Consider the following 17,093-nt stretch of genomic DNA (forward strand, 5'->3'; position numbering starts at 1 on the left):
GGCTACAGACCACAGCAGTGCTGGCCGTGCCGTGGCTTTGTCATCAGTAGAAATCACTGGCATTTTCACATGAGGCCACGGCTGTTGCAGGTATCACAAAGTACTGTCACAAAGCCCCTAGTACTTTGAAACTATGGCCATATTGGACCTGCTGCTAAAGCTTGTTCTTCGTTTGTTAGTAAAGCACCACAGGTATTACTATTTCACAAATTTAATCTTTTAGTACACTGATAACTATATTTCATCAATTTGATTGGCTGCCTTTGAAATCCTACATATTTTAAAGATTATTATTAAGAAATTATTCTGAGAAGGGGTCCAAAGGCTTCCGCAGACCACCAAAGGGCTCCAGGGCACAGAGAGACTCAGGCAGGACTCCTGGTCCAGTGGACCCGAGTGTGGGCCCAGCGTGCACAGGCTTCTGGGGTTCACGTCCTAACGCCATGACCCATCAGCTGGGTGGCCCTGGGCTTGTTACTTCCCTGGGCCTAAGTTTCTTCCACTGTAAAACTGTAAGGTTTGAGTGAGATGACATATACAAAGTAACGGGCACACGGCCTGCAACCTAGTGAGCTCAAACAAACGGCATGGGAGCCGTGGCTCACGCCTGTAATCCTAGCACTCTGGGAGGCCGAGGCGGGCGGATCGTTTGAGCTCAGGAATTCGAGACCAGCCTGAGCAAGAGCAAGACCCCGTCTCTACAAAAAAAAAAAAAAAAAAAGGAAGAAATTAACCAGACAACTAAAAATACACATAGAAAAAATTAGCCGGGCACGGTGGCACATGCCTGTAGTCCCAGCTACTCGGGAGGCTAAGGCAGGAGGATTGCTTAAGCCCAGGAGTTGGAGGTTGCTGTGAGCTAGGCTGACGCCAGGGCACTCTAGCCTGGGCAACAGAGTGAGACTCTGTCTCAAAAAAAAAAAAAAAAACAAAAAAAAAAACACCAAACAGCATGGTTGCTCCTGTGCTGGGTGTATCTCATCCCTAGTCCTTCACCAGGTTTCCACAGCACGCTCTCCAGATGTGGCACTTGCTGAAGGGGAACAGACCCCTCCCAGTGTTCCCACAAGGTTATCCAGTGATAGCACTTTGGAAGAGCCCTCCAGGTCCAAAGCACACTTCTATCTGTGTCCTTTGATTGTTGACTGTTGCTTCTTTGTCCTTGTTAACTTTTCAATAAACAGATTAATTTATAAATTCATTCCCCAATTACATTCTGTTTAATGCTCCCTCCCAGGTTCCCTGGAAAGGTGACGGTGTGTTTCAGCCCCGTAACACACCTTTATTGCACGACCACGGACAGAGCTGTGCTAGCGTAGGGCAGCAGCAGTGTCCCCAGAAAGGCTACGCACAGGATGCGGGGGAAAGAGAAAAGAAATGAGGGTAAAGGCTGTAAAATACTGGTAAGAGCCTGCTGTTACCAAACAGTGAGGAGGTATTACTTAATTCCCGGGACTGGGGCGGGGCTGCAGTGCTGGGGGCGGTGCCCTTACCTTGCCAGCACGCCCCAACCACAAGCTGAGTTTCTATCTTGGATGGATGAAGTGGGTAATCCTCAGTCACAGAGAAGGGCTCATGAGAAACACCGTCCACGTAGAGAGTCACACTTGGGAATTCCACGTTGAGGACATAGTGGTGCCACTGCTCATCACAGACCTACCGGAGGCAAAGGGAAGGGTTAGGGGCTTGAAATGCCAACTTCCCTCTCATCCACCATGAACGGGCACAGGATGAATGTAATACAACTGGGTGTGGGACACAAGTCACCCATGTGAATATCTGTCTTCTTTAAAAAGAAAAGGATTAGTAAGGCGGCCGGGCGTGGTAGCTCACGCCTGTAATCCTAGCACTCTGGGAGGCCGAGGTGGGAGGATCACTTGAGGCCAGGAAGTTCAAGACCAGCCTGAGCAAGAGTGAGATCCCATCTCTACAAAAAAATAGAAAAATTAGCCAGGCATGATGGTGCATGCCTATAGTCCCAGCTACTCAGGAGGCTGAGGCAGGAGGATCACTTGAACCCAGTAGTTTGAGGCTGCAGTGAGCTATGATGACATCACTGCACTCTAGCCTGGGCAACAAAGCAAGACCCTGTCTCAAGAAAAACAAATGAATAAATAAATTGTATATATATATATAAATAAATAAAACAACAAAATACCGGCAAATACACCTCACCAAAAAGAGCCAAGGCAACACTGTCATCTCTAAGGCATTTCAAACTAGGTTGCATTCACTGCTCCCTCGTCACAGGACAGAGCCCCCAGACGGGGGTTGCTGGGTTCCCCTCCGCCGACAGCAGGACACCAGCTCTCTAAAGGGCTGAGCTAGTCTGCCAACTGGCCATGCCCTTTCTGGATCAAAATAAAAAGCACCTCCAAGCTCAGATTAAGGTACACTATAGTATATGTATTTTCTTCTTCCATTCAAAGTTGATAACCTAAATAAATATGAACATACAGCTAGAAGACATGCCAAATTAAACCAACACTCCTTTCCTGCCATGAATGAGCACCATGAACATATTTCAACCAATGGCAATGTATGGCCCCTTATTTGGATTGTGATTCAAACAAACACATTGTAAAAGCAAAAACGTTTATGATACAATTTGAAATTTGAACACTGGATATTTCATGATAATAAATTTTATTAATTTTTTTAAGATGTGAAAAAAGCGTTGTGATTATGCTTATTAGAGGTACATAGTGAAATATGTACGTCTGCAGAGAAACAAATGCTCTATCTGGGATTTCCTAAAAATGATTAAGTAATTTCTGAGTGGGGAATAACAGTTGTTAACAGTGAGTGGGGGATAACAGTGACAGAAACAAAGCTGACCGTGAGTTCACAATTATCCAAGCTGGGTGTAGGGCACACAGGGCTTTTTTTTAATACTGATCTGTTTTTTTATTTACGTCTGAAATTTTCCATATTAAATTTTTCTTTTGGAAACCAATTTACAATTTTTACTTGCTTATGATAGGAATTACATAACTTATTCAGTGGTATCCTCTGAATTCCTCCTAATACCACAGAAAATGGGGAAACTTCCATGGCAGCCTATTAAATTCCAGTTTGGTTCATGGTTTAATACTTTTAATCAAAGATTATGGAAACAGTAGAGTCCATATTAAAGTTTTTAAAAGCATGTAATCAGAAGAAATTGAATATGTAAATACAGACTGGTTACTCTAACAGAACTGTACCTAAAATGTCTACCTATGCTGTAAAATATTTTTTCCAGACTCTATTTTTCTTTAGTTTCTTGAAAAAAATTATAGTGGAAGTTCCTGAGAATTATTTATGTAAATAAAAATGCCATCAATAAGAGATGAATGCTGCCAACTGGACACACTCTTTTCCCTTCTCATTTAAGCTCTTCCATTTTTATCTATTAACATCTTGTAACTATTTTAGATAATGTTACATTTTAGCAACTATACACACATATAAGAGTATGTCAGCTTTTGCCAAATAATTCCATGAGCCAAACAAAATGAAGCTAAAACCCAAGGTTCCCTTCTTGTCCCTGAATCAAGAAAAGAAATGATCTGTTCTGATTTTAATGAGGCTTCCGTGGGTTACAGCACCCCCTCATTTCCTGTAACACATGGGTTTTTTCACGTGATAATTGCTTTTTATCACAGCAACTGCTGGAAAATTAGCTTTGCAAGGACATGACATCATCGAAGGGAATGTAATGTGATCTAAGGTCAAAGCTGTAAACTAGCTCAAGCAGTAGGAGTTTGTGCGCTACCTGAAAGATGTCAAGATTGCTGGTTCTAGGCTGGGCGCGGTGGCTCACGCCTGTAATCCTAGCACTCTGGGAGGCCGAGGCGGGTGGATCGCTCAAGGTCAGGAGTTCAAGACCAGCCTGAGCAAGAGCGAGACCCCGTCTCTACTAAAAATAGAAAGAAATTATATGGACAACTAAAAATATATATAGAAAAATTAGCCGGGCATAGTGGCGCATGCCTGTAGTCCCAGCTACTCGGGAGGCTGAGGCAGGAGGATCGCTTGAGCCCAGGAGTTTGAGGTTGCTGTGAGCTAGGCTGACGCCACGGCACTCACTCTAGCCTGGGCAACAGAGTGAGACTCTGTCTCAAAAAAAAAAAAAAAAAAAAAAAAAAAAAGATTGCTGGTTCCTTGAACATTTTAAATATCCCGTGATGCCCCTGAATTCCTGAGCCACCAGGGCCTCCCTGGCATAGTTTGGGAGCCAAGGCCTTAAATAATGAATAAATAAAACCAAGGATCTCAATCCCAAATTTTTAAGCAAATGATGCTTATTTCAATTAACTATAACAGTATTTTGAATTTAAAATACATATTTTTAATGTCAATTCTTTGTGTATTAAATACATGTAAAAAAAACTTAGGTTTTCAGTAGAAAGGCATTAAACAATTTAATCTGTTACTCTATTACCCAAAGACACAGAAATCATAAAATCATAAACATAAACTGGCTATAAACAGCCAGTCACGTGCAAGGTTGCAGGACATAGTTAATCTCTCTTAAAAGATCATAATTAGTGAGAGTGCCACTCACGCACCTGATTCAGCTTCCAGTGGAATTCTGCAGGTTTGTATTTCTTCTCCTCGGAAGGATCCTGGCGGAGCAGGAAGATAAGCCGGCACCCGTGGACGTAGAGCGAGTATCGGTGCCGGTTCATATCTGCAAAGGCAGTTTCTCCGGGTAAATTGCTCGCTTAAGACCCACGGGAGAAGTAAAGGCTATTCCTTGAATGGATTTGGAAGACACGATTTTTTTCTGCACAAACGAACTCCCCGGCTGGGCCACGGCAGGGTTTGGAAGCAAACACACTTGGGTTTTGCCGAGACGCTGGGCCCGTGACAACTGCTGACAATGCACTGAGTAGAAACTAACAGGTCCCAAGTGCCGAAGGGGCCCTCGAGGACAAAGTGCCCCTCGCATGACGTGCAGAACAATGTCTGTGGCCAACCGGCCTGCTGGGAGGCTTCGGGGGAAGGAGGCAGCGGCCGTCTCCAGCGACTGCCCCACCGGACTGGGGTACGACAGCGAACCCACCTGTTTTGTCTGAACTGCAAAGAATCGTCTCCTTCTTCCTGCCGAAGGGCCCGTGTCTCATCCACACGGAAATCGTAAACGGCTCTTGTGGGTTGACCGAGACAATGCCGTCTGGGATCCTCACTGCTTGAGTGCCGTTGAATTCAAAGACCTGGTCGCTGTCGTGGCCGTTGTCAGTGGGGAGCCCTACGGTCCAGTTCGTGGCGCTGCTCGGGGAAGGGAGCAGCTCCGCGGTGCCAGAGGCAGCGCCTGGAACCGCAACACCCGGCGTGAGTGACGTGAGGAACTTGGAAGGCACATACGCGCTTCAAACCACGCTAAGGCCGTTACCTTACCGTGATACAGTTTGCTAGCTCCAGCTGACTTTCCTCAAAAATAAGAGTTTTTATTACAAAATAATAACGACCCTTTTTTTTTTTTTTTTTTTTGTTTAGGAGGGGGAGAATGAAGCAGTTCTTGTAATCCCAGCCAAATACATACCAGTTGGGTATAAACACTTCCAATCTTCTCTCTATAAATATATACACATATAATGTATTTTTTAATAAAAATGGAGTCCTGCTGTATACATAATGCACATATATTCTTATTGATATTATTCCACAGCATAATTTAAAATGTCTGATATAATTTCGTTGCATTGTAATTTACTTAGCCCATCTCCCTGGTGGAGCCTGAGGCTGTTCCTAATTTTTTCCTGTTATAAACCTTGCCTTGATGGGCGCCTGTGTGCGTCCATCATTATTCCCTTAGGATACATTCCTAGAAATAAAATTATGAAGTCAAGGAACCTAAAAGAGTTTTTTACAACTGTTGTCACATACTGCCTGCCAAGTTCAAAATCTTTAAATTTGTCCACAGAAATATGCTTTGCAAGCTCCCTCAGTTGCATGACCTGGCGGGACCAGCCTGATCTTTCAAGTAACATCAGACCTCGGTCCAAATCTCAGCTCTGCTCCTCCCTAAAAATGCGACCTCAGGTAAGCTAGTTGACCTCCTTCAGTCTCGACTAATTCCTCTGTAATCACAAGAGCAACGCCACCTACTGCGCAAGCCTGTCAGGAAGATTTAGTTAAAACACGTGTACTAATAGAAGTACCTAGCATATAATATGCACTCAAATATTAAATTCTTTCTGTTCTTCCTAACTTTATTTTGCTGAGAAAATGTTCATTTCATACCATAAAAAACAGTGGCAGTATGAGAGAGAAAATAAGTTTTCTACATTATACCTATGTGCATAGGTTCAAATAGAAAATGTTCCGACCTCAGAACTTATGCATATTTGGGTACACAGCTATGAACAACTGGACGCAAGTCACAAAACATCCGGTGTTCACCATCAGGATGCGCTAGCATAGTTTGCACTTTTCTCCTTTTGCTTATTTACCGTATGACAATTTTCAATTATAAAAGAAAAACTAGTTGCCCAAATCTTGCAGTTGTTATCAAGCCAGTGAGAAGATAGATCAGTTTATGAAAATGCTCCCTGCAAAGTTGTTTCCAAGTAGCTCTCGAAGCACAAAAGACACTTCTGATTATGAAGTGTCTTTCAAATGCACACACATGTAATACTTTGAATAGACTTTTAGGGGCTTATGTACCCCTCAAAGCGCAACCGGTGTGAAATTGCCCAGTAGGGCAACAAGCCACCTAGGAAACGCAGAGTCTCTGTTACGGTTTGTAATTACAAACACAACACACACACATTTCTAGTTGTGAGGGACTCTCTCGCCTTCACGGAAAACGGCTGGACTCAGGAATGCCAGGTCTGCTTACCACAGAGTCGGTGAAGGGACTTCTCAGAGTAGGTGTCCCGGTCACAGCCTTTGCCTATGTGGCTGGTCTCCAGCTCCACCGTGGTCTGCACAGAGGCCACCGGCTCGTCGCACGTCTCCAGGTGGATGTTTGGGAAGACAGCCAGGGCGCCCGTGCCAGGCTCATACTCGATCCTATCGTTCCATCCTGCGTTGGTGCCCCATTCGGCACGGAGGAAGGGAGGAAAACTCACACGTTAGGTTTCTGTGGTGTATCCGTTACAGATGTGAGTGCAGAAGAGAGAATGAAGCTCACCTTGCCAGCCGGGGGTGCAGGTGGGCTTAACGCTGATCTTCACCAAAACATCCTCCGTGGCTCTTTTCTTCCCGCAATCATAGGCAGTGACGGTCAGCTTATACTGATGTTCTTTCCCATAGTTTAACTTCTCTGTGTTTTTTATGTAACCTTACAGAGGAAAACAACAACAGTGAGGGCCAAAACCCACGTTGTTTTTTGTTTTGTTGTTTTTTAATTTCATTTCATTAAAAAAAAAAAAAAAAAAAAAAAAAAAAGATGGGGTCTCGCTTTTGCTCAGGCTGGTCTCAAACTCCTGAGCTTGAGGGATCCTCCCGCCTCAGCCTCCCAGAGTGCTAGGATTACAGGCGTGAGCCACCGCGCCCGGCCAACCCATGCTCTTTTTACTTTTACTGTCCTATGCTGAAACACAGAATGCATGTGCTTCAAGCCTGTAAATACTGATCTAGAAATAAATCTACACTTGAGATGTCTAACACGTGACCTGTCTTACCTGAGCCTGAGCACCCACTAAATCCACATTGAAGTGTTTAAACAGAATGGATGAGTCTACATAATCTGACCTCCAATTACTCTAACAGTTAGACATGTGGTTTTACATTAAGATTTAAAAGTTTACATACATATATATGAGATCAAAAAGACAAAATAATTCAAGTACTTCAAATATTAAATATGAGATCAAGCTGCATTAAAGACTTCTTCCTAAAAGATCTACTTTGTTAGAAAGAGAAAGAGGAAAAAAGAGAGAGATTTCCTAACCCACCCACAGAAGGCTGCTTTTTGAATATGAGTGCAGAATGTCTGCAAGTGTTTGCAATGCCCCTAATCCCACCAAAGATTCTGGACTGTGCATTAATTAACGATGGAGACACCGCCTTACTAAGAAGCTATAAGCTTACAAAGAAGCTGAAGGCTAGAGTGAATCACCTCTGTTCAATCACTCAGGACGGAGGGGCCTGGCCGTGGTGATAAGGTATAAACCCTCATCTTCAAGAGGAGGCAGAAGATTCAAATTTAATGGAGAACAGAAAACAGACTAACTAAAGGTTAGTATCATTCAGATGCATGTGGATTGAAAGGTGAGAAGATAAAAAAGTAAAAACATGCTAAGTGTTTTTTTAAATAAATTCAAATAAATTTTTATTTGATTTTGGTGGGAAAGGAAAAAAGGAGAGAGGCCCACAAGAGAACACAGACTTTCAGGCTCCAGAGAAGCAGCTGTCGGGGGACCAAGTGAAAACTAACTCGAAGCAAACGCACTTCAACTGCACAAAGTTCTAAGGAAGCACCTAAACTTGGGTTTAAAGCCAGTGGGGTGAGGAGGGATGGTCCGCCCAGAGACCGCGCATCTGGCCAAGGGAAACCTGCCCGCCTGCTCTTACCGTCTTTGTCAACAGCGAACGGCACGTCTGGAGTGACGATCTCATAGCTGCAGATCTGGCTGAACTGCGGGGAGCAGTCTGCGTCCACGGCCTCCACTCTCAGGATGCTGTCGTACTGCTTCCCCTCGGCGACCGTCGCCTTGTAGGACTTCTCCTTGAACACGGGCGCGAACTCGTTCACGTCGTTCACCTGGATGTGAACAGTTGCTCTGGACGAAGGCGAAAAAGAGATTTGTCTTTGTTGTGTTTTGTTTACCTGAAGGATACCAATTCCACCCCACTCTTAAAATTTCCTTTTTCTGATACCTTGTTTGATAAATGTCATATGATGAAGACAAAAATTAAACCAAACTAGCCATTGTTTTTAATTCAGCATGGAGACAACAGAAAGTTAAAATAGGGATTTGGGTTGATGCTTCCGTGTCCTAAGAATAAGGCAGAAAAGCAATAATATAAATTACAAAAGGCTTAGGATTTTCTTCGACAATATGGAATAGGACATGCAGAAGGGAGATAAACTATACTAGACGCCTGTTTGCCCTCTATTATTAAGTATATTTTGTTGCAAAATCCTTAGAGCTAACGAAGAAACAGAGACAGCTTGGGAAGGTCTGATTGTGAGAGTTAAAAACGAATTCTGTCCTACTTGTAAGGAACAGGACAATGACATGGCATCGCCCAGTATTGATTCAATACCCGAAGGAGCTCAGAAAGGGCAACCCCTCGCCGCCACTTCCCATGACCCCAGCTCGGTCATCAAGAGAATTAAGGTGTCCTCAGACCAGGCTACAAACAGAGAAAACTGTGGGTTTCAAGGGCTGCTGATGGGGGCACGTTTTGGAATCAGATAAGGTCTTTGGTCAAAATACGACCTTTTTCAAGGGAAACGGTATCATCACACCGCGTAAGATGAGTGATTCCCTGGCACTCGGCACCGCGCTGTTCACCAAGAGCTTCCTCATCCCAGGACCGCACTCTGACCCTCACAGTGGGTCGTGTGACACCGTCTGGCCCACGTGCCCCTTCCCTTAGGAGATGTACTAAGTAACTGAGCCCCCAAACAATCAAATTTGCCCAGCGTCAGAGGGCTAGCAAGTGGTGCAGAAAAGACCAGAACTCCAAGTCTACGTCTCGTCCGAAGTCCTCTCCTTACGCCAGGAGTTCCCAAGCGGCAGGCAGCAGCTCACCCCTGCCAGCAGTGATGAATTTTAGGATTTATGGTGAAAGATAAATATAACAAAATAATCTTCCTCAGGAAAACGTGGGCTTTCTGAATTTTTAATGTAGGACCTTAGTTTCTTTAATGGCGTATTTGGTGAGAAGAATTTACTCACTCATTTATTTATTCAAAACCTAATATGTGCCAGGCTCTTGCTAGGAGCCGTGCACAAGGACAGACAGACAGACATGACTCTGCCCTCGAAGAGCCTACAATCTAATTGGGGACCCTCGAGAACTAACGTCTGCCTTCTTTTTTTTTTTTTTTTTTTTTTTTGAGACAGAGTCTCGCTCTGTTGCCCAGGCTAGAGTGAGTGCCGTGGCGTCAGCCTAGCTCACAGCAACCTCAATCTCCTGAACTCAAGGGATCCTCCTGTCTCAGCCTCCCGAGTAGCTGGGACTACAGGCATGCACCACCATGCCCGGCTAATTTTTTCTATATATTTTTAGCTGTCCATATAATTTCTTTCTATTTTTAGTAGAGACGGGGTCTCGCTCTTGCTCAGGCTGGTCTCGAACTCCTGAGCTCAAACGATCCGCCCACCTCGGCCTCCCAGAGTGCTAGGATTACAGGCGTGAGCCACCGCGCCCGGCCACGTCTGCCTTCTATCTCAAAAACACAGAACGTCCCGGGACAAGGCGACAGTCGCCATTGTCTTCTTTGCACGCGCACACGTTTACTTGGTCATCTCCACTCTTCACCCAGCCTGCTTACTTATGAGACTTTTTCACGTTGGTGCCGTCGGGTCCCTTCCCACAGTCATAGGCCTGGATGGTGAACGAGTAGTCTTTCTGCAGCTCACAGTCCAGTTTCTCTTTTGAGCGAATCACGCCCTCACCGGTGGACTTATCCACTACCACTGCATCAAAGGGGACACTCTGCCCGTGAATTTTAAATCCACAAATCTCACCTGGGGAGTCAAAGCAGAACAGGTTAGAACTTCTGCCACACAGACCTTCTGCACCTTGCCCTCCTCCCCATCTCTCCACCCCGAAAGAAAATAAATGACAATTCGGCAGCCAGGGGTTTGGAGGGTCTGTGGAAAGCAGGGGCGCGGTGCTTTAACATGGGGGAGTTCTGGGGCTCTAGTAAAAAGAAGCGTTTTCTGGCTTTCCAAGCAACTTGTTTACTTTGCATCCATTCATGCAGGAATACAAAAGAGAGAAAGAGAAAATATAGACAGGCATTCCACAGGAGCACTTAAGACAGCTCGAGGGTAAACGGAGTGTCACTAGCAAACAGCCAAGGCCTGAGAACGCCAGTGCTGCCCCAGCCACCAGGAGGGCCAGCGGCGACTTTGATTTGGACCAGAGAGAAGCTAAAATGCAGTTAAGTGTTGAGAGAGGAAGAAGCGTGAGATATAGGATCAGCACCGTAATTACAGAAATTCTGTCCAAAAAAAAAAAAAAAAAAGTAAAAAAATCAAAAGAAACAAGTCTTCCTGTGCAATGAGCCTGGCTAAAATTAGGGAATCAAAACAAACTACTAAATGAGACAGGTAGAAATACCAACTTTTCAGGCATCCATTTCAACAGCTATCATCCACGATTCAGACGTAGGGTTCTATCATGGGGAGGGATTTGCTAGACTTTCCTTTGTTTCGGACTTTATCCTACCAAACCTGAAAAAGACACCAGCCTGGGAATTTAACTACAGCTGAATTGGCTCACAAGCTTAATTAGGAGTTAAAAATCTATGTTTCCATTCTTGCCCATGGGAGAACAATTATAAATGTTTTGAGGTTTAGGTAAAAAACTGTGCAGAATGTTCTTCACATAAAAATGAGACTGAACTCTTCCACAATTCCAAATAGCAAATTATTATGAAGCAAATTGCTTAAGTCTCTCAAGTTCCATGACACAAAAATGTGGAGTATGATCTACACAGTTCAAATGGATGTCTGATTTCCAGATATTTCTAACCAAGGGTCTGGTTACATATAATTTCTGTCAATATATTTTAAAATAGGAACAAAGTAGGAGAATAAATAGGGTAAAAGAGCATGACAGTTTCTTCTGTTTAAGGGCTGATTCCCAATTTTATAAACAAAGTTAGTGGGTTAATACTCATAAGGGGGATAGAAAGAACCCTTTATCACCTTCTTTGGTGACTGTCACCTCAAAACTCTCTAAAGGGAGAAAAGATAAACCCATGTCAGTAACACAGGAAAGAACGAAGACGGAATAATAAGGAAAAAAGTCAAAGATGCACATATTACACAGAAAAGCTTGACATATAATTTAATAATGAGCTCAGTAGCCAGCTACTAGGACCGCTACAGTGAAACCGGATCCTCAGTAACAAAACGTCGCTTTGAATCCAACTTACCATGAACCACTGCGTCATTCTGCGGCTACACTAACTGAAGGACAAAACACTGCTGCGAAGTTTCCTTACACCTTCAAGTATCATTTTTCATTTAATGAACACTTTGATGACAACAATTAATAAGTAAACCTATTTGTTACTTTACAGTTTTCAGATTTTCATTTTCAAGCTACTAATAACTTCTCTCAGCTAGGTTCTGGTAACGTTCAACTCATCATTAGATTTAATGAAACAAAAATTTGGGGCAAAAGGTTTTAACCTTTTGAACTGAATAAATAACAATGTTTTTCTAACCTAAAGTACCCAACCAAGGCAGCAAATATAAACCCCTCTGCTAACAGAGCACCTGTTTACATGTGAACAGAAACCACATTTAAACACTGCAGCGGTGTCCCCACGGCCACTGTCTTCGTCACGTGAAAACGATGCTCTGCGCTGTTAAACCCGTCAACACACGTCCTGCCCGCCACACCCTCTATCACAGAGTAAAATCTGAACAGGTCAGTCCCGATGCCCCCAACACACACAGCACACGCTCCCCACTGGCAGCGTCTCTCCCGCAAAGGTGACACAGCCTGGACTCCCTTGCTTTTAAAAATAACGGTTTGTATATTTCCCCTGAACAGTGTTGCTTCATTTTGCTTGTTTTTAAGATTTTAAAAATGGTATCATATGGTATGCGGTTTTTGTGACTTGCTTTCCCCTGCAACCTTGTGTATCTAAGATTCAATCATCCTTGCTGACGTTCGTTGCTGAAGTTTATCCACTTTCCACTACTACCTAATAGTGAGAATCCAATGAGTTAAAACATGTAAAGGGCTCAAGACGTTGCCTGGATAAAGAGAGCACCCAGCAAATGTATGCTATCAATCAACCATCTTCCCTTATGTGAGAATGCCATAATTCCCTCGCTTTGTTTACAAACGATGCTGCAACAAATACTTCTGCCCGTGCTTCCTGCTGCACAAGAGCCTCTGTGGAGCCGCGCTGCCCACACGGTAGCCGCTGGCCACGTGGGGCTATTCAAATGTAAGCTAAACTTCATGTTAACATGAACCGGTATTAAAAATCCAGTTCCTCAGTCACACTGGGCACATTTCAAGTGCTCAGTAGCCACACGTGGCTGGTGACTGCTTTAAGGAGAACGTGGACACAGAGCCCTCCCGTCATCGCAGCAAGCTCTACTGGACAGCGCTGTTCTAGAGCCACGGTCTGCCCACCATGGTTTCCGGGCCACATCCAACCTGCCCGTTCTGGAACAGCCACTTGCAAAGAATGGTTTTAACCTTTTAAAATAGTATTTCACAACATGAGAAAATTGAATTCGAACATCAGTGTCCCTAAATAATGATTTATTGGAACACAGACACGCTCATTAGTTTAATGTATGACCTCTGGCTGCTTTCACGCTGCAATGGCAGGGTTTACTGCAGAGTTACGTCATTGCAAGAGAGACCCTATGGGATGCAAAGCCTAAAGTAGTCACTTTCTGGTCCTTTACTGCAAAAGTTTGCTGATCTCTGCTCTAGAGCTATACCTATGAGTAGAACTGCAGGGTACCAGCTATGTCAAATCGCTTATCCAGGATGTGCTAATTCACTATATTATGATTATACTTTCTGGATGTATATTAATAGTGCATAACACATTTAAAAATAATTCAGGTTGCCCAGCTTTAATTCACAGAAAACATCTCAGTTTTCAACTTGGAGTTTACTGCTCTAAAGCGAAATGGTGAGTTCCAGAGCATCTGAGTTGACAGTGACTGCAGCGTGCCTTCCTAACAAAGGCCACCACGTAGGTGAGTGCAGACGTAAGTCCCCTAGGATGAGGTCCGTGGCCTGAGGAATGCTGCCAAGGCAGTGCGCTGCTAAGTAAGGAGCTAGACACATTCAAGCAATGCCTTTGAGATCGTTTCTGACCATGAGATTATCAGGAGTGGAACTGTTTGCCAATAGTCGTAAACTCGCTGTATCTCTCTCGGAGATACCAGACTGTGACGAGGGGAGGCAGAATATGCAGTGCAGGAGGGCACCAGAGTGTCTCAGGTTTTTTGTTTTAAACTAGTCAAATGCAGTAGTGAGACAGGGGAAAGAACAGAACAAGGAGTTCGATCTGTAACTGCACCGTCAGTTGAGATCACTGACTACCTTCAGACCAGCCTGGGTGTTCAATTTTAGATTTCAGGTGTTCAGGGAAGGCTTCACTGATAAGACAAGGTCTGAGTGGAGACTAGAGGAACTAAGGGAGCAGGCCGTGTGGTATCTGAAGAGGAATTTCTTTTTTTCTTTTTCTTTTTGGAGACAGAGTCTCACTCTGTTGCCCAGGCTAGAGTGCCATGGCGTCAGCCTAGCTCACAGCAACCTCAAACTCCTGGGCTTAAGCGATCCTTCTGCCTCAGCCTCCCGAGTAGCTGGGACTACAGGCATGTGCCACCATGCCCGGCTAATTTTTTCTATATATTTTCAGTTGGCCAGCTAATTTCTTTCTGTTTTTAGTAGAGACGGGATCTTGCTCTTGCTCAGGCTGGTCTCGAACTTCTGACTTCAAGCTATCTTCCCACCTCGGCCTCCCAGAGTGACAGGATTACAGGCGTGAGCCACGGAGCCCAGCCACTGAGGAGGAATTTCAAACAGAGGAACAGCAAGTGCAAAGGCCCTGAGGCATAAACCAGGATGTCTGTGTGGCGGGGGTGGCTGAACAAAGGGGAGAACAGCAGATGAGGTTGGCTATGCTGCAGCTTTTCCTCTGAGTAAGGAGGAGGTGATCAGAGGGTTCGGAGCATGTCTTATGTTCTGAAAGGACCCCTCTGGCTGGTGTGCTGAAATAAGTCTATCGGAGGACGAAGACAGTTATCTGAATAATCCTGACAAGAGATGGTGAGGGCCAGAACCGGGAAGGTGAGAAGCGGTCAGGTTCAGCCGCACTCTGAAAGCAAGGGCAGCGCTGTCAGGTTGTGAGAAACTGCGATGAAGCTGCTTTGTACGGACACGGGAAAGACTCCGGAGGGAAGGTCTGGGGGAGGACTGGGAATTCGCACACCAGCTGTGAACATGCGTCGGTATTACAGTTTGGCAGGCGGAATATATATTCTACTACCTTGGAATAGTGTCTCAAAGGTATCATTATCAAATATAAGAATATACATTTAAAAATTCATTGTGGGAAAAAAAGAAAAAAAAATTCATTGTGTATTTCCTGGCTATTCTCCAAAAGACTAGATCCGATCCATCTATAAGGAGAACAGCAAAAACGTGAAACTATATCTTTTTCACACAGCCTCACCTGTTTTGAGAACTTAAGTTGGCTACTTTAACGGGTTCCACCAACAGGACCTGGTGCCTCAAACCCACTGGTACTTACTAAACCACTAGTCAGACTGCGTTCTTAACTATGATGACTTAAAAACTGTCTCACCAGGGGGAGGTGGGCTGATGTGGCAGGGGCTCTGCACTCAGGCAGACCCAGGCCCCGAGCCGCCTGCAGAACCAGCCAGGATGCCCACTGCATGGGTCCGTCTGTTCATTCGACCCGCAACCCTGATTTTAATGCAGAAGACAGATCCGACCAGAGCAAGGCTGGCGCAGTGAACAAGTCACAACTATGGTAGCACCTCAGATGCATCAGGATGAGGGCTGAACAAGGACAGTGCTGGCAGGAAACACCGAAGGGACTTTGTAACCAACTGGACAGAGAGTGAAAGTCTGGAGTCACTGCCCAGTCTTTGGCTGATGGGGTCATTGCTGGAACTAAAGGACAGAGAAAGAGAAAAATGATTGGGAGAAAAGTGACGAGCTCAGGTGCCTATTTCATTTCTCCCTGGCAACTTGCTGGTTTGTTTGCTGGAGTATTGTAAAGCAAATCCTAGACATTACATTGTTTCATGCATAAATACAGTTGTCCCTCGGTATGCTCAGGGGGATTGCTTCCAGGACCTCCCTTGGACACCAAAATCTGAGGATGCCCAAGTCTCTGATATAAAATGGTGTATTTGCATATAACCCTCCTCCTGTGTGTCATCCTTAAATCATCTCTAGATGATAATACAGTGTGAATGCTATCTAAGTAGTTGTTGTACAGGTTGAATATCCCTTATTTGAAATGCTTGGGAACAAAGTGTTTCAAGATTTTGAATTTTTTTCAGGTTTGGGAATATCTGCATATGCATATGCATGATGAGCTATGTAGGGTACCCAAGTCTAAACATGAAATTCATTTATGTTTCATATACACCTTATATATATGGCCTGAAGGTAATTTTATATAATTATTATTATTTTCTTTTTTGAGAAAGAGTCTCACTCTGTTGCCCAGGCTAGAGTGCAAGTGGCATCAGCCTAGCTCACAGCAACCTTGAACTCCTGGGCTCAAGTGATCCTCCTGCCTCAGCCTCCCAAGTAGCTGGGACCACAGGCATGCAGCACAACACCCAGCTAATTTTTTTTCATTTTTAGCAGAGACAGGGTCTCACTCTTGCTCAGGCTGGTCTTGAACTCCTGAGCTCAAGCGATCCTCCTGCCTTGGTCTCCCAGAGTGCCAGGATTATAGGCATGAGCCACTGCACCTGGCCTACAATTATTTCTTATAATTTTTTGCATGAAACAAAGTTTTTGCTGCATTTTGACTGCAACTCATCACTTGAGGTCTGGTATGCAATTTTCCACTTGTGGTGTCATGTCAGTGCCCAGAAAGTTTTAGATTTTGGAACATTCTGGATTTCAGATTAGTGATGCTCAACCTGTACGTATTGTTTAGGGAATGACAAGAGACAAAAATTCTGTACACATTCAGTACAGATACATCATCTTTTTTTTTTTTTTTTTAAGACAGAGTCTTGCTCTGTCACCCAGGCTGGAGTGTGGCAGTGTGATCACAGCTCACTGCAGCCTCAAACTCCTGGGCTCCAGCAATCCTCTCTCCTCAGGCTCCCAACGTGCTGGGATTACAAGTGTGAGCTACCGTGCCCGGCCCCATCTTTTTATCTTCTTCCAAATATTTTCAATCCAAGGTTGGTTGAATCCACAGATTAGGAACCCAC

The 17,093-nt window shown here is 44.4% G+C and overlaps 1 protein-coding gene across 1 annotated transcript in view; it reads right to left on the reverse strand.

Moving 5' to 3' along the window:
• CLSTN1 (calsyntenin 1) overlaps positions 1 to 17,093 on the reverse strand; it is a 65,295-nt gene that overhangs the window by 8,528 nt on the left and 39,674 nt on the right. Inside the window, exons 3-10 of the mRNA XM_069479319.1 lie at positions 11,826 to 11,855; positions 10,442 to 10,637; positions 8,509 to 8,717; positions 7,124 to 7,273; positions 6,830 to 7,015; positions 5,051 to 5,299; positions 4,554 to 4,675; positions 1,494 to 1,656 (exon numbers count right to left, since the gene is read on the reverse strand). Coding sequence (XP_069335420.1) covers positions 1,494 to 1,656; positions 4,554 to 4,675; positions 5,051 to 5,299; positions 6,830 to 7,015; positions 7,124 to 7,273; positions 8,509 to 8,717; positions 10,442 to 10,637; positions 11,826 to 11,855 — 1,305 coding nt within the window. The remainder of the gene's footprint in view (positions 1 to 1,493; positions 1,657 to 4,553; positions 4,676 to 5,050; positions 5,300 to 6,829; positions 7,016 to 7,123; positions 7,274 to 8,508; positions 8,718 to 10,441; positions 10,638 to 11,825; positions 11,856 to 17,093) is intronic.

Source organism: Eulemur rufifrons, chromosome 8 (assembly GCF_041146395.1).
Source record: "Eulemur rufifrons isolate Redbay chromosome 8, OSU_ERuf_1, whole genome shotgun sequence".
Classification (NCBI taxonomy): domain Eukaryota; kingdom Metazoa; phylum Chordata; class Mammalia; order Primates; family Lemuridae; genus Eulemur; species Eulemur rufifrons.